Raw genomic sequence first — 22,507 nt, 5'->3', positions numbered from 1 at the left:
CCTGATCCAGATTTGTGGTACTTCTGGTTCATACCATCAGGGGCGGTAGACCACAACTTTATTATTAAATTCAAACCAGCTGACTTCTGGCGGACTGCTTCCTTATATGAGCCAAGGCAGGGGCAACAGTACAAGATGGCTTCTAGAAAAAATAACTTTTTCTTGAGGCTCTTTTCAGGTGAGAATTGCAGACTTTGTCTACCTGCTTTTCCTGCAAGATTCTAATAGGGCTGATGGGATTAGGGGAGTAAATAGAAGCAAAACCTGATCGCTCAGTGGTTTGAGCCTTGGCTTGCTAAACCCAGGGTTGTGAGTTCAATCTTTGAGGGGCCAGTTGGGGATTGGTCCTGCTTTGAGCAGGGGGTTGGAGTAGGTGACCTCCTGAGGTCCCCTCCAGCCCTGACATTCTGTGTAGCAGCAGCAATACTCAGACTGCTCAAAACTCTTGTCTGTCCAATGCTGGTTACACTGAAACACGTGGGAGGAAGCAGTCTCTCTGGGACAGGTTCCTCCTCCTGGGAGTGGGAGGAAAGGAGCCTGCCAGGGCCATGCCCCACGCTGGAGTCCGCCAGCCAAACCCACGCGGGACGCTCCTGAGCGCTTTAAGGCACAAGCCGCCGGCCCCCAACGCCGCTCGCAAGGGAACACCCCGGGCCTTGCCGCCCTCCCGCTGCGGCTGGCTCAGGCGGCTTTCAGGGGCTCGCCGGAGATTTCCGGGGGTTCGGCTGCAAACAGCCCCAGTTGTGTCAGTGCGAACCGAGGGCTGGTTCCCGGGGGCAGGCGACGAGCGCGGCTCCACCCGCTGCCGGGGCGGGGATGGACACGGGCTCCCGCCGGAGCGGGGGTGTCGCCCCGCTGGCCCTTTAACGGCCCCGCCCTCTGTGGCCACGTGAGCCGGGCCGGGGCGGGGCGGAGCTAAGGGGGGAGGTGTCTACGTGAGCGGAAGCCGGAAGTGTCTGCAGGCCGCAGATCCGCTCGCCGCCCCGAAAAGCGGAGCTCGCGCCCCGTTCTCTGCTCCCCGCGACCATGGCGGGGGTGAAAGGTACCGAGCGGCGCCGGCCGGGGCCTGCCCCAGAGACCGTCACCCCGTGTGCTGGGGAGCTCCCCAGTGTCCCCAGCCTCGTCACCCCCCCGATTGTCCCCCCCAGCCTCGTCACCTCCTGACTCCCCCCTCCGAGCCTCTTCACCCCCCCGACTGCTTCCCCCCCCGAGCCTCGTCACCTCCGATTCCCCCCTCCGGGCCTCGTCACCCCCCCCGATTGTCCCCCCCCAGCCTCGGCACCTCCTGACTCCCCCCTCCGGGCCTCGTCACCCCCCGATTGTCCCCCCCCCCCAGCCTCGGCACCTCCTGACTCCCCCCTCCGGGCCTCGTCACCCCCCCGATTGTCCCCCCCAGCCTCGGCACCTCCTGACTCCCCCCTCCGGGCCTCGTCACCCCCCGATTGTCCCCCCCCCAGCCTCGTCACCTCCGATTCCCCCCTCCGAGCCTCTTCACCCCCCCGACTGCTCCCCCCAGCCTCGGCACCGTCCCTGACTGCCCTCCGAGCCTCATCATCCCCCCGATTGTCCCCCATCCGTGAGCCTCGTCGCCCCCCCGACTGCCCCCCCGCCACGCTACTCCCCCCAGCCTCGTCACCCTCCCTGACTGCCCCTCCGGGCCTCGTCACCCCCCGGATTGTCTCTCCTCTGAACCTCGTCACCTCCGATTCCCTCCCTCCGAGCCTCTTCACCCCCCCCGACTGCTCCCCCCAGCCTCGGCACCGTCCCTGACTGCCCTCCGAGCCTCATCATCCCCCCGATTGTCCCCCCTCCCTGAGCCTCATCCCCCCCCGACTGACCCCCCCGCCACGCTACTCCCCCCAGCCTTGGCACCCTCCCTGACTGCCCCTCCGGGCCTCGTCACCCCCCGGATTGTCTCCCCTCCGAACCTCGTCACCTCCGATTCCCCCCTCCGAGCCTCTTCAACCCCCCGACTGCTCCGCCGCCACGCTACTCCCCCCAGCCTCGGCACCCTCCCTGACTGCCCCTCCAGGCCTCGTCACCCCTCGGGCCTCGTCACCCCCTCGATTATCCCCCCCGAGCCTCGTCACCTCCTGACTCCCCTCTCCAAGACTCATCACCCTTCCGACTGCCCCCCCACCACGATACTTCCCCCAGCCTCGGCATCCCCCGATTTCCCTCTCCAAGCCTCGTCACCCCCCGGACAGCCCCCACATCACAATACTCGCCAGAACCTCTTCAGCCCCCGATTTCCCCCCCGACTCCTCCCCGAGCCTCCTCTCCCGATTGTCCCCCCCAGCCTCGTGACTCCCCCGACTTCCCCCGAGCCTCGTCACCCCCTGACTCCCCCCTCCGAGCTTCATCACCCCCCAGTTGTCCCCCCGCCACGATATTTCCCGCATCTGAGTCTCATCACCCTGACCCCCCCATTGCCCCTGAGCCTCATCACTCCCCCATTCCCCTCCGCCACGATACTCTCCCGAGCCTCGTCACCCCTGACTCCCCCCTCTGAGTCTCGTCACCCCCCCGAGCCTCGTCACTCTCCCATTTCACCCTCGCCACGATACTCTCCCGAGCCTTGTCACCCCCGTCTCCCCCCTTCGAGCCTTGTCACCCCCCCATTGCTCCGCGAACCTTATCACTCCTCTCCCCCTTTTCACTCCTACCACAATACTCTCCCAAGTCTCATCACCCCCTGACTCCTCCCTCTGAGCTTCATCACCCCCCGATTGTCCCCCCACCATGATATTCCCCGTTTCTGAGCCTCGTCACCCCCTGACCTCCCCATTGCCCCTGAGCCTCATCACTCCCCCATTTCACCCCTGCCATGATATTCACCTAAACCTCATCACCCCCCGGACTCCCCCTCTGAGCCATCCTCACCCTCCTGACTTCCTTTCGTGAGCCTCATCAACCCCTGATTGCCCACCCCACCCCAGCCATGATACTCTCCCGAGCCTCATCACCCCCCGATTCTTCTTCTCTGATCCTCATCACCCCCCGATTCTTCCCCTCCAAGCCTTGTCACCCCCGATTCCCGGCCACGATACCCTCCCAAGTTTCATCACTTACGATCCCCTCTGCCCGAGCCTCATCAGCCCCCCGATTCCCAAACATCCTACTCTCCTGAGTCTGGACAGACCGATACCCTCATCTCCAAGCCTCATCACACCTCCCCCCCACTGATTCCTCCTCTTTGAGCCACTCCAAACCTGGACACTCAGATTCCCCCTCCAGCATCCTAACCCCATTACTCCCCCTTTACCCCCACAGCCACGGTACCCTCCTGAGCCTGGACTAGGGTTGCCAAGCCTCCAGGATTGTCCTGGAGTCTCCAGGAATTCATCCAACCAGAGGTGGCAACCCTACCTTGAACACCCTGATTCTCCCCTCGCCCTGTGAGCCTGGACACTCCGATTCCTCCTCCTGAGCCTCATCACTTCCTGATTGCCCCCTCCCCTCCAGCTACAATACCTTCCTGAGCCTGGACACCCCGATTGCCCACCCCGTTTCCCTACTATGAGGCTCATCACCCCTCGATTCCCTCCCTGCCCAGTCATGATACCCTCCTGAGCTTTGTTACTCTTGATTCCCCCCACCCTGAGTCTGGACACTCCGGTTCCTCCTTTGGAGCCACGACATCACAGAGTTCCCGTTCCCTCCTCCCCAAGCCTCATTGCCTCTCCCTCGCTGGGTCACCCTCCCCCAGTTCCTCCTCACCTCACTCTCCCCCTTACCTGACATCCCCGATTCTCCCATTCCTTCTGTCCTGGACACCCACCCCCCATTTCTCCCCACTGTCTCTCCTCGCCTCTGAGTCTGGACACCCCCAGTTCTCCCTTGCAGCCCCCTTGCACACCTCTGATTCTTCCCCATCCTCCCTGTCCCCAAATCTGGTCCCCCTCAGTTCTCTGGATCCTGTTTCTCGTTTTGCCCCCGGAGTAGCTCCCCAGGTCTTCCATCCTTCAGCAGGTATTCCCTGAAGTGGCTGACATCTGTAAAAGTTGTGAATAGTTTTGAAAGGCTTGAGGTGATGTTACAAAAGACCATATCCTCAAAGATCAGGATCCGATGATACTTTGGCCTTGTTTAGCTTGGGGGTAATGAGAGAGACTTGCTGGTTTCATTTTTTGCTTTCCATGCACTCTTAGGGTGCTACAGTGTGGATTGCAAACACTGTAGGGAACAGTTTAAAGTCAAATAAAAGCCGTATTTGTGTTATGGTGTGTCTTGATTTCACAATATATAAAAATGCTATTATTAGATTTTAATGAAACTTTAAAAAGAGTAAAAATCCCCTAACTTCTATTTTGAAGCATCGATAAGTTATTGCTATGGTCATTCAAGGAAGAATATGGTATCAAGAGCAGAAAAGGTGAAGAATAAAAATCAAATGAATGAGGAATGTACCTGTCTGCTACAATGATCATTAGTAACCAAATCACACAATGAATTGAAATAATGAATCACTTTGCATTGCAGCTGCTGATTCAAGTCAAGGGCAATTTTTACTGACTCTTGGAGAAAATTTTGCTGTGACAGTGTCAGGATGACTTCCTTTTAAAGTTATAATAATTGTTTTGTTTTGAGTTTTCAGCATAACAATCCATTTCTTTGCTCTTGTACAGCCCTTGTTGGTTTATCCTTCAGTGGAGCCATTGGTCTAACGTTTCTTATGTTGGGATGTGCCCTAGAATATTATGGGTAAGAAATAATTTAGTTCAAAAATAAAAATTGACTTTGTTCTAATTTTGTTCTTGTCAATTTGCCCATGTCAATACACACATGCAGTCTAGTTGTATGTCGATCTCATATAATTTGGAGTATGCACATTTAGCCACTGTTTTACTAGCTAAAAGATAAGTTCAGTAGTTGTTAACTAAGAATTGTGGACTCTGATTGGATGGCTTTGTAACCCATTTAGCTTTGCATTTACGATTATTCATATTAATCCTACTATCCTAGAACACCACTGTAAGGTCCAGAACCAACACTTGGTAATGGGGCTCTAGTTATTGTAAATACACTATTTTCATTGATGTTTAACTCCTGTAAAAAATGGACTAAAATCATTGTGTACTGAATCTCGGTTGGGTAGAACTATGGTATTGTTTAATGAATCAGTAGTTTTAACTTTGTAGAAGTATTTTTGCAGTAGATTTCTCTAGTACTGATTTGATTTTAATCTATATTTTACTAATTTTATTAAAATAGTAATACCGAATTAATGGAGTAGAGGTGAATTTCTCTGATATAAAAAAATACAAATGATATTTAAATTTTACTAATTCTAAACAACAACCAGATGGTTTATTTTTTAAAAAAGTATATAAAAATAACTGTAAAATTCACTGAGTTTTAAGATTAACTATTAGATATACACTTTTCCAATAGTGACTGAAGGGCAAAAACATTAAACATGCTTACATATCAATTGTTTTCTGATCAATAAAGGCTAAAAAATAGGTTATTTCGTTCAAAGATTGGTCCTGATCTTACAAAGACGCATACTTAATTTTGTGCATGTGAAAATCCCTTTGAAATCTATAAAGTTGTCTCTCTGATTTGATTTCAGTGTGAAAAGTAACTTTGTTTTCTTTTTGGGGCTTTTTCTCCCACAGCGTGTACTGGCCCCTGTTTGTCTTGATATTTTACGTCCTTTGTCCCATTCCTCACTTCATTGCAAAAAGAGTGAGTGATGACACTGATGCAGCTAGCAGTGCCTGCAGGGAATTGGCATATTTCTTCACAACTGGAATTGTTGTTTCTGCCTTTGGACTGCCTATAATCCTTGCACGTGTTGAAGCGGTACGTTCTGCTGACTCTTTCTTATTATAAGAAACTTACTACTGTTGCACATTTGTTGACGGTTTTTATGTCCCTGCCTAGCTTGTATTGTTGCTCTTCTCAGCTCAAATCTTGGAGTCATTTTTGTTCACAAACTTTCGTTTTCATCCCTTATGATCCTTAACTAGTCTGCCTGCTCCCATTTCCAGAATTCTTGATAGTGGCTCTTCTGAAATCTGTATCTATGCCTGTTCCTTTCCTGTCTTGGGTATTACAACTCTCTTATTTTGGTCTTCTAAAAATTTTGTTTACTGCAGTTTAGGGCATCCAAAATTATGTGAAATAAAATGGAATTCTTGCTTAAAGAAATAGGACCATATGTCCAAAAACTACCTTCCTGGTTTTCAAAACATTCCACAGACTTGCTCTATCCTACCTTTTATCCACCCACTAACTCCATTCCTCTCTGCCCCATCCCTGAGCTGCTCCTCTGTGGGATGGATTCAGTCTGATGCTGGTTCTTTGCCATGTATGTGGAACTCTTTCCTCCCTGCTGCTAAACTACTGAAACATTTTTTTTCTTAATATCACTTTACAGACTTCCTCTTTTACTTAGGCTTTTGTACACTTCATTCTAATGTATTTTGTAATGCTCTGTATGAAGGACACTTTGTAGAAACAAATTGTTTTATCAATTGTAGGTTTTTGACAGTAGGCAAAACCAGAAATGCCCACAAGAGGGTACTCTAATCCCTAGCAACATCTCCTAAGAGCAAAATATTTTTAAGGCTGGGGCATGGGATTGTTTGGCTAGAAAAAGCTAGTGCTATTTATTTTTGAAAATTATTGTTCATTGTTATTCCTTGCCTTGATTTTATGGAATATCTTCCAATCTGTAATGCATAGAAACTAGGAGAAAGCATTGAGCTTGAAAGAATTTTCTGTATCCTTTATTATTTGTTCTTTTTGCCAAGAGGATTCTGCTTTAAGATAATTATTTAGTTCTGAAAGATAGTGTATTGAAGAAGACTGTCTAATGAAGGGAGAATTTATAAGTATAATACTCATGACTTCAGTGGTTGCTAATTGAATGCTTGAACTGAATCAATTGTATGTTGGTCTTTTTCCCTATGCTTTTAGCACCCGTGTGTAATATTTCATTTAGCTTATCTAATGCATGAAAGTAACACACATCTGTACACATCATGTAAACCAACTAAGGATTTTTTTTATTCTCATCTTGTATTTCAGATCAAGTGGGGAGCCTGTGGTCTTGTGCTAGCTGGCAATGCAGTCATTTTTCTTACCATTTTAGGCTTTTTTCTTGTATTTGGTAGAGGAGATGACTTTAGCTGGGAGCAGTGGTAGGACTTCACTATGATGTTGGTGATATGCAGCATATATGTTTATATACTGTATATATGTATGTGTGTATGTTGGAATATTTGTGCCTGCACATGTAGCCTTATGCTATCCGAACATGATATGCGTTTTTACACTTGTATGTCAGCCAAATTAAGGGGAAAGAGCCTTCTGACAGCTTTTTAAATAGGTACAGAATAAGCTGAAATCACAATAGCTAAATCTGTCCTTAAATCTTTGTTTACACAGTGTGCACTATTTTACTGACTTTTAGTTTTTAATTCTGATATAATACCATTGGTATGTATGTTGGGAGTCAGTAACATAGCTGACATTTTTACAGCATAATCAAAATGGGCCTATATACTGACTGTACAGTTTAGTCTCCTGGTTTCGCTAACTTGATTAATTTCTGTTTTGTGGCTAGGATGGAACAAACATTTGCCTTTGTTTTCAAATAATTGTAATTTTCAATAGTTTGTTCTCTCAGTTTAAAAAAAACAAACCCCATTGAATACCCATAATAGCTGCTACCAAGTATCTCTTTTCCAATCCACGATAAAGGGAGAGTGAGAAGTATTGGATGTTCTAGGAGGCTATGTTCTAATTTCTCTGCATTCTCAGGCTCACCTTTGTATTAATGGCCCATGGGATACTACCAGAACCACATCTGGTCTTGGATCTCAATACTACAGGTAAAGGGAAAGTAGATTCAACAAACACCCTCCCCATCACTCATAGTCAGCATTCAACAAATAAAAAAGGAAAATATTCTGTTTTCATCCCACTCTAGTTGTAACAGTGGGTGTATGTTGGGGGTAATTGGATAATAACTCCATTTTAATGTCTTACCATGTTATAAACTGACATTACTTCTTACCGTATATACTCGTTCATAAGCCAAATTTTTTTTTTAGTTAAAAAGGGAAGCACCAGAGATGGGTGTTGGCTTATGAACAGGTACAGAGAAGGAGAGGTGGGACACAGCCCCTCCCCCCAACAGAGGGAGCAAGGAGAGGCAGCAGAGCCAGAAGGGAAGAGGCGGAGGCTGGCGTGCTCTCTCCCCAACCTCCAAAGCAGCTGCAGCTTCGGGGCTGGCAGGCTGCAGCCATGCCGCTTCGCCCCGCCCCCCAGAGCAGTCTGCGGCTGTGCCACCCGGCCCAGCCCGCTGGAACATGCTGTGGCCACGCCGTCTGGTCTGGCCCACCAGAGCAGGCTGCGGCTGCACTGCCCAGCCTGCCGGAGCAGCTCCAGCCAGGCCAGACACATCTTCCCTTGGCCCTCCCCAGATAAGGTGGGAAGGGATGGGATGGGATGGGGAGAGTGTGGGGGTCCCGGGCTAGGGGTGGAGTCATATGGAGGGTGGTCACAGGGGTTACTCCCCTGACCCCCAGCTTCTCCCCCACAAAATTTTTTCCCACCAGTTGCTGTCCCGGCCCATCAGGGTAAGCAGCTGGCACACCGGACATTTTCTTTACTTAGGTTTACCTCCGTGCCTGCAGATGCTTGAGGTAAACAAACCATCTGTGCAGCTTATCTTGATGGCCCGGGAGTCAAAGTTTGCTGATCCCTGAATTATAGAGTCGGCTTATGAACGAGTTAAATTTTCCATTTTTACTTATCCATCTTGGGGGGCTGAGGGTTGGCGGGGGGTGGCTTATAAACGAACTGGCTTATGATCGAGTATATACGGTATGTATAGTTTCCCCTCTAAAGAAATATTTCAAACTGCTGTCAAAGTTTATAATCAGAATGCATTGAACACCTCTGTTGTGTTGTGAGTCAAATGCCTGAATCATAAAGAAGTGAAATGTTCTCGTTAGACATCTTTAATACAGCAGATACTTCAGGACTCAGTTCTTGTCAGTTTTTTAAAAATACTTTTACTCAAACCCTTACTTTCAACTCTTGTAAGAAAAAATGGTAATATTCAAACAGTACAATATATTTTTAATGTCATTATTCTAATAAAAATTCATATAATTACGCTATTATTATATTAGCACATTTTACTACTATGAGATAGTGAATCCTTCGGATTGTGAAGGAAGCATTTAATTTTGTAGAGGTTTATTCTTCCGCGACCTTAACTTTAGAGGCATATGTAATACATTTCAGTACACCTGAAAAGGAGCAAGGAACCAGTAACTCTAATTTATTTTGTCACAGAAAAATGGGTGCATCAAATTATGACATTTGCAATTAGAAGAAACTGAATATTTAGATTGGGTAGATATTTTAACCACTGGTTTGGTGGAATAGCAATTCGAGAAGGAACAATTTTCATGCTTGCGTATTTTCAGCTTATTCATTCATAACTGAATGTTTCCAGCCTGTGATGATGTGGAGAATAAAATACCATGAATAAATATGTAACAGCCATGAAGAGAACTGATGTGATGCTATCTCCCCTAACCTAGAAAAATATCTGCACAAGCATTTGATGTCCAAAGTAACTTTTCACAATTGATATCCTGTGGATTTCCACACAAATAAAGGCTTGAAAAGTAATTACTGTTATGTCAATACTCTGAGACTGTGGACTTTGGTTTATCCTTATCAGTGGAAAAAAATGTAAACTGAAAATATTTTTGAAACACAAATAATGCAACGTACTCAAATTTCACTTTGCTAATAGGAATATGTTGCTTGTCATATATTTCACATAGGTATAGTTTTAAATTTGTTTAGACACAAAACAGTTATTTTATCTTCCAAGTTGAGACTGTACTATATTGATGTGATGTAAGTTTCCACAGCACTGAAGATTTGCTATTTGCTGCATTTTCAGACTGAAGGATCTAAAACACAATTTTTCTTGTTAGTTTTTCTGGTCTCTTTAAAATGATCATTGTGAGGCTTCACTGTAGGATATTTAACAGAAGAGTACAATGTCAAACATCAGCAAACACTCTTGTGTTTTTTGTTCATGACTTTCACAATCAGGGCCACTATCCTTATGGGTACAATTTGTTGCACCATGCTAATTTTAGTGTAGAATGTTATAATTGTAAACTATTACTCAGGGAAATTATGTGCTCAAATTATGAGTTGAGCAGTTTGAGGAAAATTCACTTTTGGTTTATCTATTTTGCCTGGATATTGAAGAAGTAATTTTTTGTATCACAGTGAAAGTAATTTTTCACTCCACCATTTAGTTGAGTGAAAAATAAAAGGATAGTTTAAAGTACAAATGGTGTCGGATTCTGCAGATAACTAAGCTTGTGGGTTGTCCCGTTAAATTTAATGGAACTAATGTGAGTAAATGATTGGTCCCTTGTGGTCTAAATGAATGTTTCATATTTCACTCTTTGGACTTGATACACAGAAATGAAAAGGATGCACTAAACACATTTCAAGTTACCACTCCTGAGTTTTCTTTAAGGTGGTGGTGGTTTTTTTCTTTTCTCAAAAAGGGGGGTTTGTTGTATGGGCAGTAACGAGACATTAACTGTCAATATCCCCTTCTTAATCAGCATCAGAAACAGTCTTTTAAAAAGAATGGGAGGAACAGAAAACAAGGTCCTACTGAGGCTGCTCTAATGCTTTGAAGACTTTTTGTGTTGCACCTAGATGCCATTGGGGGGGTTCATTACAAATCAGTAGATAGCTGTTGGGTGGAGACAGTAAAAAAAATTTTTCTAAAAAATTGCTACATACGCTAATTCTCACTGTCAGTTTCCATGCAATTATCATCATGGTTTTTCCTTTTTTAAAAGCAGTTGAAATAATGATTAAAGACAGAAAAGAGTTTAAATCTCAGAATTCTCTTCTGGCCTCCTTAAATCTAAATTTGCTTGAATTAATCTTTAGTTAAATTATCACACTGAAGGCTAGTTCTTCCTTCTTCTATTTGTCAAGAGCTGGGCCTATTCACAAGAGTCTGGTGCACTGACAGCCACTACTAGACATAAGAGCATCCATTTATTGCAGTCTCCTTATAATGTTTTTCCTTATATGCTAGTGAACATATATCCAAAGTGCCTTAGCCTCAAGATTTATTGTAGGTTTGAGAAGGCATGGACATAAAAACACTAATCGGATTGAAAAACGACCACCACATAATATATATCTTTACTGTTGACTAATAGCCTTTTCTGTATTTCAAAATACAGTACAACTTTTGTAACGTTTGTCAAATGTCTTTTCCATAATTGCCAGGTTACTGAAATCATTAATCCATTTGTAAATTAAAACATTCTCAACTTTTTTCAAGTTGTCTAATAAAACTGCCTAAATGTAGATGACGCTCAAGTTGTCCTGTGTCTGTCTTTTGTTGGTTGTGTTTTGAATTTTTTTTTAAATTCTCTGCCTTTTTATTCCATCTAATGAAGAGAGAGACTAAGAAATAAAAGCATAATTAACGTTCTAGAGGAATGATAATGAGCTGCCGAGATGATCAGTGCTGATGGGATCAAAGCATGGTGAAACAAGTTTCAAAGACCGTATTCTAATTCAGATAGGAACAGTTGCCATTATCTAGTAAAGGTTCCTGCCTAGATTAGAATATGTGTTTGGAACAGTGTTCTGCCATGCTTGCATTCTGTTGGCACTTGCCACCAAAACTATCTAACAAAACTAAGAACACTATTCCATTGCACTGGAGTTTAAACCACGTTCTAGCATGCTTATTAAACCTGGTGAAAATGTGGTGGAGGTAGGCCCTCCTGGAAATTAGTCTTCCCTTTAGCGCTTATCACTAATATAAATTGAGTGCTTTGTAGAAAATTTCCCCCACATTCTTCTCCTATTGCTCTAGCACAGGAACAACTGCATGAGTGGTAGCAAGAATGCTGACTGAGCGCTTGTGTTTTTGCCACTGTATCCGCCAATCCTACTCTCAACAGCTGTGCAACTAGCTTGCTTTATGCAGTTTTGAGCATTGACTTAACTTTCCTCTTCCTCGGTTTCTTCATCCATAAAATGGTAACAATATGGAGCCGGGGAGTTCAGAGGCCTAATTTATTTTTTTATAGGCCACTTTGTACTCTTAGACTAATTGTCTCCACACGTTATGGGACTCTCAAAGGATATACCCAGTTCATTATTTAATTCACTAGTGAGTAAGCAATGTGCCTGGGTATATGTTAATACTGAGAGAACATCTGTTTCCCATTAAATGGAAGCTAGTTCCAGACATTCTTTCAGTAGGTTAGTCCATGTTGGTGCTCAACTTCATAACTGCCACTCAAAGCTTGTATGGAGAACATTTCACAAGAGGACTCCCCTCCCTTACAGATATTGAACATAAGAATGGTTATATTGGGTCAGATCAGTGGTCCATTTAGCCTGGAATCCTGTCTTCCGACAGTGGCTGGTACTAAATGCTTCAGAAGGAATGAACGGAAAAGGGCAATTATTGAGTGATCCATCCCCTATTGTCTAGTCACAGCTTCTGGCAGTCAAGAGGTTTTAGGGACACCTAGAGCATGGGTTGCATTCTTGTCCATCTTGGGCAATATCCACTGATAGATAAATTCATGAAGGAAAAGTCTATTTTTGTAAAATCTAATTATGCTTTTGGCCTTCACAACATTGGCAATGAGTTCCATAGTTGACTGTTGTGTGAACTATGTGAACTTTTGTTTGTTTTAAACCTGCTGCCTATTAATTTCATTGGGTTCTTGTGTTACATGAAGGGGTAGATAACACTTCCTTATTCACTTTCTCCACCCTGTTCATGATTTTATAGATCTCTATCATATCCCCCCTTGTTGCCTCTTTTCAAAGATGAACAGTCACAGTCGTCTTAATCTCTCCTCAGATGGAAGCTTTCTATACCTCTAATCATTTTTGTTGCCATTCTCTGTACTTCTCCCAATTCTAATATTTTTTTCTATTTTGAGATGGGACAACCAGACCTACATGCAGTATTCAAGGTGTGGGCGTACCACAAATTGAGATAATGGCATATTTCTGACTAATTCTTTTCTATAGCAACAGGAACAGTGTTCAAGTATGATCCCTGATTAACATGAAAGGAACAATGTCATCTCTGATTCATCTGCCCCCAGTTCTACGGTGGGGAGTAGAGAAAAGACCGGATGGATCAGGATTGAGAAAGAGGCTAGGGAGCCTTTCATCTTAGTAGGCACTGGTTCCTCTCTGGGTAAGGTTGGTGAGGCTTTGAAAGGGGATTCAAGCCTTGGACTGCAAGGTTTTAGTTCAAATCCAGAGTCTGGTAGGTAAGGACTAAAAGTATTTGTCAGGTGTTCAGGGGGCATTGTGTGAAATGAGTTGCTGTGGCCTGACAGTTCCCTACTTACAGAAATCTGCTTCACAGAGCTCCCATGAAAGTTAGCACTCAGTGGGATCCTGGTTGGCAACCTTAGCAAAATGGCCAAGGACTGAATGGACCATGGATGCTACAACCCTTGACCACCATAGGAGGCTACTGCAGGTCATGGCGGAGGCATGTATCTCAGGGGTAATAACTTAGCTTGTGCTGTCCCTGTGATAAATAAGAGAGCTTTAGGCGCCAGCTGCTATCAGTCCAGCACCTTTTTGAAGTACCAAGTTCACTTGCAATTTTTTTTTAAATCCACAAGTCTTGTAAAAAATGAATGTCATTATTAATATACGCGTAGCTAGGTGAGTCGAACACCATTGCTGTAAATTCGTTTTCTGCTGCAAAGGATGGCCATCCATTGCTTATTTTAACATCCATAATGTATTCAGTGCTGAATGTCTTGTGTCCTGAATCAAATCCATACAGGTCACACTGCCCCATATTTCAGCAGTAATCATTCATTGTGATGCAGATGTATTGTGTAGATGGTACAATTTGGTGGTGTTGCTTAAAAATAAGCTTTCCCTTTATTTTTCATCTATATTTTGTTGAACCCAGTGTGGTCAGCCTACTTTAGAGTTAAGGAAAATAAAGGGTTAACATCTAGAAGAGAGATGGATGGCATGCTGGAAGACAGTTTTTAGGCAGCAAGTATTCTATGAGTTTTAGTTCATTAGTCATTTCTTTTTCTAAGTATCACGCCCCTGTTTGCTGTTCAAGCTAGAAAAGCTCATTCTTTAGTTTGAAAATGAATCACAGAAACCTGGAATTAGCCATTACAAAGTTTTAGCTTCTTAGAGATTCACTGAAGCTTTGAAAGGAGCATGAGGGCTTCTTCTGTCAACCTAGCTACTACCTCTTAGTGAGGTGGATTAACTACAGCAACAAGAGAATCCCGCCCATCTCAGCAGTGAGTGTCTACACAGAAACATTACAGCACCATCACTGCAGTTGTGGTGCTGTAGTGTTTTAAGTGTAGACAAAGCTTAAGCAAGATTGTCCAATGTTAACATTGCATTGGGAGTGGTACTTCCATATTCCATTTGGAATTGTTTGGCTTGAGATTTCCTGAACCCAGCCACTCTTGACTAAGGCTTGGTCCTGATCTAGAAAAATATTTTATTTGTTAAATTTGTTTAAAGTTCAGAACTCAGACTTTCTTACCTATTTGACAGCTAGGTGCAGGTCTCCAAACAGCATAAGGAACCAAACTAGAGGAATAACACCTCACTTGACCCTTCCTGACCAAGTCCAACATGGAGTATAGATGAGACAAATGCATTTTTAGATAAATGGAAAGAGGGTGGGCAGTGTGTAAATGTGTTAGCATTTCAACCCTGAGGAACAGGTTTCAAATTATGGCATGGATCACAAGGGATAAGGAGGCTTCTGATCTCACCCTGTTTCCTAGTGATCATTTGTCCACTTTATAGAGCATTACATGTCACTGAACAATCTTATATGACTGACTGCCTCTGAACACAAGAGAGTTAGGCCTAGAATTTGAAGGATTTTGCAGGCCATGCACTAGGCACAGTAGCAGAGCTGTCTACATGGAAAGTTGAACCAGTTTAAATAATCTTCTCAGCTGAGATGATTAAACCAATGCAAATCCATGTGATACTCTCATTTCAGTTTCAGTGGTTTAGTGCAGTTTAGCTTAAACCTGTTCCCAATTGACCTAAATTAAACTGAAGAGAGTAAATTCACACTCAGAAGTTAAGCAAACAATCAAAAACAAACATACTAGAGTCAGCCACATACTGTTATTTTTTTATTAAACTAAAAATCATGCAAAGCTTTATAATAATTCCTAGAAAACTGAAATTAATTGCAGCAAAGAATCCTGTGGCACCTTATAGACTAACAGACGTTTTGGAGCATGAGCTTTCGTGGGTGAAAAAACGTCTCATGCTCCAAAACGTCTGTTAGTCTATAAGGTGCCACAGGATTCTTTGCTGCTTTTACAGTTCCAGACTAACACGGCTACCCCTCTGATACTTGACCTTAATTGTTTACACACAATGATTTTAACATGTGGCATTGTTGGCTCTGTTGTAATTGTTTTTGATCTGTGATACTGCATGAAAAGACTGTTAAGCTGGGTGCACAAGGTGCTAGCAATTAGTTGATTAATTTAAATGGCTCTTAAAATACAACAGGTGCTTAATGGGGGTGGGTGATGGAAATAGTGCCTCTTGATCAAATATGAAAAGAAGTGGTGACTGGTGAATTGTGGCTATGCTGGAACTTAAGGACCAATTAGGCATAGAAGGAAGTATTTGATGGTGATTTTATTCCATAGTTTGTGTGTCTGGTTGCTTTTACCTTTCTGATGAAGTTTGTTTTAAGCCATAGAGTAGGGTAATTGGGAAAGCAGAAAGAAAGGATTTTGAGGGCAAATGTGAGCCTGCTGGAAATCAGATATTCTAGTCCCACAAGGATGTTAGGATATGTTAGTAGTAGAGTGGAAGAGAAAACAATAGTGACTCCACTATTTCAACAGAAAAGCAGTTTATTACTAGGGCAGAATAGCAGTGGAAAAATACCCTTTCAATCTATATATACAGTTAAAGTACTACCTAGAAAACATCCTCTTTGCTTAGATAACACAGCTATTGCTAGTTACAGTCTCCTAGACTGCAAAGCAGCTTGCTTGGAAGGCTGGTGTATTTTAGCTGCAATCCTGTACTCTTAACTTCTCATTTGACCTAAAGAAAGGAAGTGTCTTTACTACAGAAGTTCAGTGTTATTAAATGGCATTTACACTCTGGGGCAAAGAATTCCTTTCACCAAATGTAGGTTCATAATGCTCTGGAACTCTAGGCCAGCCATCCCTTGCTGCCCCCTACTGAGTCTGATCTGGCAAGTTGAAAATGCATCTCTCTTCTTTTTGGCTTCATTCTGCTTAAGGTTCTAGCTACTTCACCGTATATCATGCAGTTTGTAGTCCCTTGTCCTACTTATAGTTGGCTTTCAGGTACCATAGACTCCAGCCTGATTCCTCTACTGAAATTTCAATACTTCTCTGTTTGATTCAATGCAATAGCAGTGGAGTTCTATTTTGTTCTCCTGGACTGGTAAGTGCCCAGATTAATCTCCACCTACTCCCTTAGAGAGCTCAATACAGCTATAAAGGGACCTAGGACCAAATTTTTAAAGGTATTTAAGCATTACTGCATTCTGTGTTTAATGCCTAACAGATTTCGGAGCTTAAATCTCATTCTCAAAAGGGATGTAGGCACTTAGTCAATGGACTTTTGGCACCTAAATGCCTAGATCCCTTTTGAAAATGACACTTAGAGTTTGCAATGCTGAGCACAGCAAATGCCTCAACACCTTTAAAAATCTGGGCCCTAGACTTTTAGGACACCATCATGGTGCTTATTCTGCTATCCTTAGTCCCATCTAGTAGCTGACCTCTACCTGAAACTGTACGTGCAGCAGTTCTCTTGGTCATGCATAGATTTTCTTCCTTGTGCCTCTTCTCTTGTCCTGACTCCATCCCAGAATCACCTGTAGCTCCTTATTTCTCACAGTCAAAACTTCTTCTGGAGCTATTACTGCTATTTTTGGAATCTAGATTTCCATGAATGTTCTGGACACCAGGTAAAACTCTTGAAATCTACCTGAGCCCAATGGTTAGTTTCACATAGACTGTTTGACCATTCCCTGCTATTTCATTCTATAAGGGCCATCAGTCCTCGCTTTGTGGACGTAGATGTCTCTCCTGCTTGCTTGCCTTCAGTGTTCACATTGTTAGGCCATCTGTGAACCTAGGAGGGTAAAATGATTAGGAAAGAGGAAGGGATTATTGGTTCCAACAGAACATTTCTGAGGAGAACATGAGAGAGCTGAGCACTAGGGCTCATTGCCCCTTTATACAGTCTGTGTTGTTTTTTGATGCTAGGTGGAGCTGGTAGTGCTACTTTATGTACAATAGAATCTTGCTAATCCACACTCTTTCCCCATAATCTTCACACCAAGATTAAGTAGAGTGAAGTCTGAAAAGTAAGAATTTAATTGTTTTGTACTCTAAGGTTCTGTGTGATATTTTCACAAATAAGTGAACTGAAACTACAGTGATCCAAGTCCATTTTGTGGTGCAGAAGCCTTCATTTTGTTGGCTGTTCATTTACTAATTCACTCATTTGCAGTGAGTCTCCTGGTCATTAGTATGAACTACTAAGGTTTTATTATATTTATTGCAACTACTCAACGACCTGTTTTCCTGGGGAATGGTTACAATTAGATGAACTGAGTCAGATGTGAAGTTAAAAATGCTAAGCATAAATGGTGGATTCTCCATCACATGAAGTCATTAAATCAGGACTGGACATTGTTCTGAGAGAGATGCTCTAGCTCAAACAGAAGTTCTGGTCTTAATGCAGAAATGACTGGATGAGGTTCTGTGACCTAATATGCAGACGGACAGATTAAATCACAAGGGTAGGGTCCTTTCTGGCCTTAAAACCTAGGGCTATGAACTTTATTTTGTGTTCTCTGGCTTGGATTTCACTTAACACCAACTGAATAAGGTTACTGTTGTTTTCTTGGTCCGTGTAAACCAATTACTGTGCTTGGGGTTTTGTTTTTCTATTTGAGGAATTGGGGAGAAGTTAAAGTGTATTTATCATGCTACACATTTATCGTGCCTGGAGTTAAATAATTGATTGTGACATTTATATGTTTCAGTTACCCTTTGTTTTGACTTTTTAAACTAGTACTGAAGTTTCCTTATTCATTGAATTCCTGCCTAAGCTTGGTATTTCACAACACATAGGAAACTTTATTCCCAGTCCTCCATTTAAAATAACTTTTAAAAAAAAAAAGTCTTGCACAACATAAAACCAGAAGTGGTGGTAGCTGTAATGGTCAAATCCTCAGTGAGAATTTGGCCACTGATTTAAATGGAGGCAGGATTGAGCTGTATGGGCCTGATCCTGTATTGTGCTGTGCACCTTCAGATTGGGCCCTGTGTGTGTGTGTATTCTTGCTACTGCCTTATAGTGAATGTGTTAAATGTGCCCACGCATGACTGCCTTCTAATGGTTTGACTACAGAAGATAGACACACCACTACAACTAATAGATTACAAATTGGAGAGCCCTGTGGTCTGTAAAATTTGAAGTTGCAAAATATTGTGTGTTCTTTGTTCCAAGGAAATCAAAGTTACTGTATGACAGGGGTCAGCAACCTTTCAGAAGTGGTGTGCCGAGTCTTCATTTATTCACTCTAGGTTTTGTGTGCTGGTAATACTTTTAACATTTTTAGAAGGTCACTTTCTATAAGTCTACAATGTATAACTAAACTATTGTTGTATGTAAAGTAAATAAGGTTTTTAAAATGTTTAAGAAGCTTCATTTAAAACTCAATTAAAATGCAGAGCCCTCTGGACCTGTGGCCAGGCCTGGGCAGTGTGAGTGCCACTGAAAATCAGCTCGCGTGCCACCTTCGGCACACGTGCCATAGGTTGCCTAGCCCTGTTGTATGATACGGTACGCTCTAATAGATCTTAATATTTAAGCTAATATTAAATTCCATTCTTTTGCACCTTATTATGTGTCCCCTTTGTCTTGGAGTTTTTCCGTGGCAGAACTTCAATCTCTGTTCCATAACTGATAACCCAGTTCATGACAACTAAAGAGCTGATCTTGGAAAATCCAGGCATCATAATGTTTAGTGTCTTCAAGTGTCAGTGAAATCAATGGGACTACTCAGGGTAGTAAGTATTCTGGCTGGTAGCAAAAATTTTCAGGATTAGAGCCGCACTTTGATTCTTCAGCCTTAGGTGCTCTATTCTTTGAGGCGATCAGTTATTTAACTGATCACCTTATTTTTAAACAACATTTTTAGAGCAAAATTCTCCACTCCCCAAGCTTACCTCTGCTATTCTGCTTTTCCTACGTATGTAAAAATCTTCAGTGGCAGTAATGAGAGATCTGGACATTTTAGGAAGATCAGACTATCATAGGTAACATCCCACAAGTGGGTCCCAGAAGGATTTTACCCTTAGTTTGGTTTTAAAGTAGTAAAAACATTTACAGTGTAACTTAATCTTCATTTTACTTTGGAATCAAAGCAAACTGTACAAAATAAAATATTGATGGCCTGGGGCATACAGTTATGGCATAGTATTGTACTAGCACATGTACCCTCAGGCATCTTACTCACCATCCAAAGAGGAAGAGGCTGAACCCTTAATTAATCATTCAAGTATGTCCCTTTTGGTAATGTCTGCAGATGAGATTCTTTTAACTAAACCTCTGTAGGTTAAATTAATCTTGATATAAAACAATTCCTAAAATACACTCTGTTTAGTGGTGGTCTGAAAAATGACCAATGTATGCAGTTAGTTATCCTCTAGCACTTATCCTTTTAACTGAGACCCAGATTTTCAAAGGTGCCTATGGATGCAGATAGGTAACTTGGGTATTCAAAAGCACAACTGATTTCAGTGGGATTAGTTCAGTGCCTAATTTGTCCTGATGTTTTTGAAAATCCCACTAGGTCCCCATCTGTACCTAAATTGTGTTCTTAAGGCTATTAAAGGTAAAACTGTATCCCCAGTCATATTACAGATGTTTAAGTGCTTGATTGCCACCTAGAAGAAGCATATTGGGAGGCGGGACATATGTCTTCCATCATATCTGAGTGGCTGTTGGACAGGGTGCTCAAGGTCTTTAGACTTCTTTCATATATAAGACTGGCCATTTTAAAACATGGTTTATGGTATCAACAAGTTTCCAGTTTGAAAGAAAAGGCAGACAAATGGCAATTGAGCTTAAAAAAGAGCTCGTTTACAGATACCATGTTAATCATTGTGGTTGTCTATAGATTTGACTTTCCTCATGTTTCTAATTTATAACTTGTATCTAGTAGAGAAAGGACAAGCATGTCTGCTGTTCCTCAGAAAAAAAGAATGACTTTACCCACACACATACTCTGAGAAACCCCTGAACGAGAATTCCTCTTGTGAATAATTTGAACAAGAGTATTGTCAAGCTTGAAATGAACAATAGTATTGTCAGTTTTAGGCCTAAATCTTCCAGAAGCTTCACAAAGCGAGTCTTGTAAAATTAGCTTTAAAAAGCAATCTTTGCAAAAGGAAACAGACTTGTTGTCAAAAAGCGCTGCAACCAGATAACATATTATGCTGACCCCTATAAAGTGAGATAAGTTGTACCCCCCCCCGGGCACAACTTGTTTTAAATATGGTTAATGTGGTTTAGATAATTGGCTACAAAGAGATATGTAAACATAAATTATACACTAAAAGCGACAGCACAAACCACAATAAGAATTTGGCTTACCCTGATTGGTAGGTCTGTTTTGGAACACGGCTGGCAGAGAAGATAAAAAGAACGAAGGCATGGGACTGTGTGTGTGTTTTGGTCATAACGGAAACTTGACCCACATCCCCGAACTGAAGGGACGTGCACTTTGCGACCGTCTGTACCTGGCCAGTGCAGAAAACGGACGACTGAAGGGTAACACATTTTTCGGATGAATGCAGGATAAGGTTACAGAGTAAAGGAGTCTGGGTTGCTTGAGCAGATTTGATCTCAAGTTGTGTTGACACTACAGTATTAAGAATAGTAGTGTTGGGTTAATTTGACTTCAGGTTATATCAATACTGCAGTGTTAAAAATAGTAATAAGTACCTGATTCATAATATTACATGTACTTATGCTTGCCTTCAGTATAATTTGCCATTTATTAATATTAATTCTTATTTAGTGCTGGTCTTTAATTCTGCTTTTCTTATTTTGTCTGTGTTGCTTTTATAGTCCAAAGACATTAAAAGCCTTTTTTGAGGAATAATCAGTAGTTTTAGTTTCTCTTATACGGACACTGCTCAACCTCATTACATCTGCGTTGGGTGGTGGGAAGTAGCGATCACCCAGGGCACCACTGGGGCCCTGATGCGTGTCTCCTTCTTCCTTTATCTGCACACCTCTAATGAGAGGGAGATAGATGCACTGGCAAGTCCAGTTCATCCATTCAAGCTCAATGGACTTTCTTGCTTTTCTTACCCTATTTTTTGCTCGTTAGTAGCAAAGACACTATAGGGCAGGTCATGCCTTTTTGTGTAAATTGCTATGGCTAGCTATATATGTAAATGTGTTCCTCTGTTTTTGTTTTTTGCAGGATAATCTTACTTCATTGAAACTCAGGCTTGAATTTTTATTCTGCCATAACTACACTGAACAAGATTATAAATATTTTGTGTAGATACTTGACCGTAGATTCGAGAGAGGCACAAAAGAGCATGCATAGAAGTTTCTGAATACTAATTATAATTAATAGCTTTCCTCTAGAATGTTTTGGTTAACTGATGAGTTTATGTAGCAGGATAAGGCTAATACCCTGGAACAGTGGTTCTCAAACTTTTGTATTGGGGACACCTTTCAAATAGGAAGCCTCTGAGTGTGACCCCTCCCCCCTTATAAATTAAAAAGACTTTTAAAAATATATTTAACACTATTATAAATGCTGGATGCAAAGCAGGGTTTGGGGTGGAGGCTGACAGCTCATGACCCTCCATGTAATAACCTTGACCTCCTGAGGAGTCCCAGCCCCCAGTTTGAGAACCTCTGCCCTGGAATGTCATCTTCTGTAGATCATGTGATGCTCCCTTTTAAAAATGTACTGGGGCCAAGCAGAATCTAATTGGGAACAGATTCAGAGATCAGGCCCTTATTTTAATTAAAAAAACAAACTGGAAATGTCCCTCTCTTAGTGCATGTGATTTTTTTTGATTAAACAATATCCTGTTCACACAGTATAACTTCAGTTGTACATAAATCCAGATAAGTGGTTGATGAATGAGGCCTTTAATCTTATTTATATAAAATGTCCAGTACAAATCGTATTTCAATATAATTGGCATAGTAAAAGGAAAGACACCTGTTGACTTCAGTGAGCTTTTTATCAGATTCTAATAGAAAACTGCTGCCATAATTTTGTACGTATAATTCCACTTTAGGGACTAGACAATACTTAATGTACCAATGTAACATACAAAATTTGTATAATTGACCAGAAGTCTCTAACAAAATATCCTTC

The 22,507-nt window shown here is 42.6% G+C and overlaps 1 protein-coding gene across 1 annotated transcript; it reads left to right on the top strand.

Annotated features, from left to right (window-relative positions):
* The first annotated feature begins 918 nt into the window (after positions 1 to 918).
* On the top strand, positions 919 to 7,575 carry LEPROT. The gene is made up of 4 exons (XM_030573367.1): positions 919 to 1,042; positions 4,629 to 4,704; positions 5,622 to 5,808; positions 7,039 to 7,575. The coding sequence occupies exons 1-4, from the start codon at positions 1,027 to 1,029 to the stop codon at positions 7,153 to 7,155; spliced, it is 396 nt and encodes a 131-aa protein (XP_030429227.1). The 5' UTR covers positions 919 to 1,026; the 3' UTR covers positions 7,156 to 7,575.
* The last annotated feature ends 14,932 nt before the right edge of the window (positions 7,576 to 22,507 follow it).

The sequence above is a fragment of the Gopherus evgoodei genome, chromosome 8 (genome assembly GCF_007399415.2).
Source record: "Gopherus evgoodei ecotype Sinaloan lineage chromosome 8, rGopEvg1_v1.p, whole genome shotgun sequence".
Classification (NCBI taxonomy): Eukaryota; Metazoa; Chordata; order Testudines; family Testudinidae; genus Gopherus; species Gopherus evgoodei.
This window is presented reverse-complemented; position numbering and strand designations above follow the sequence as displayed.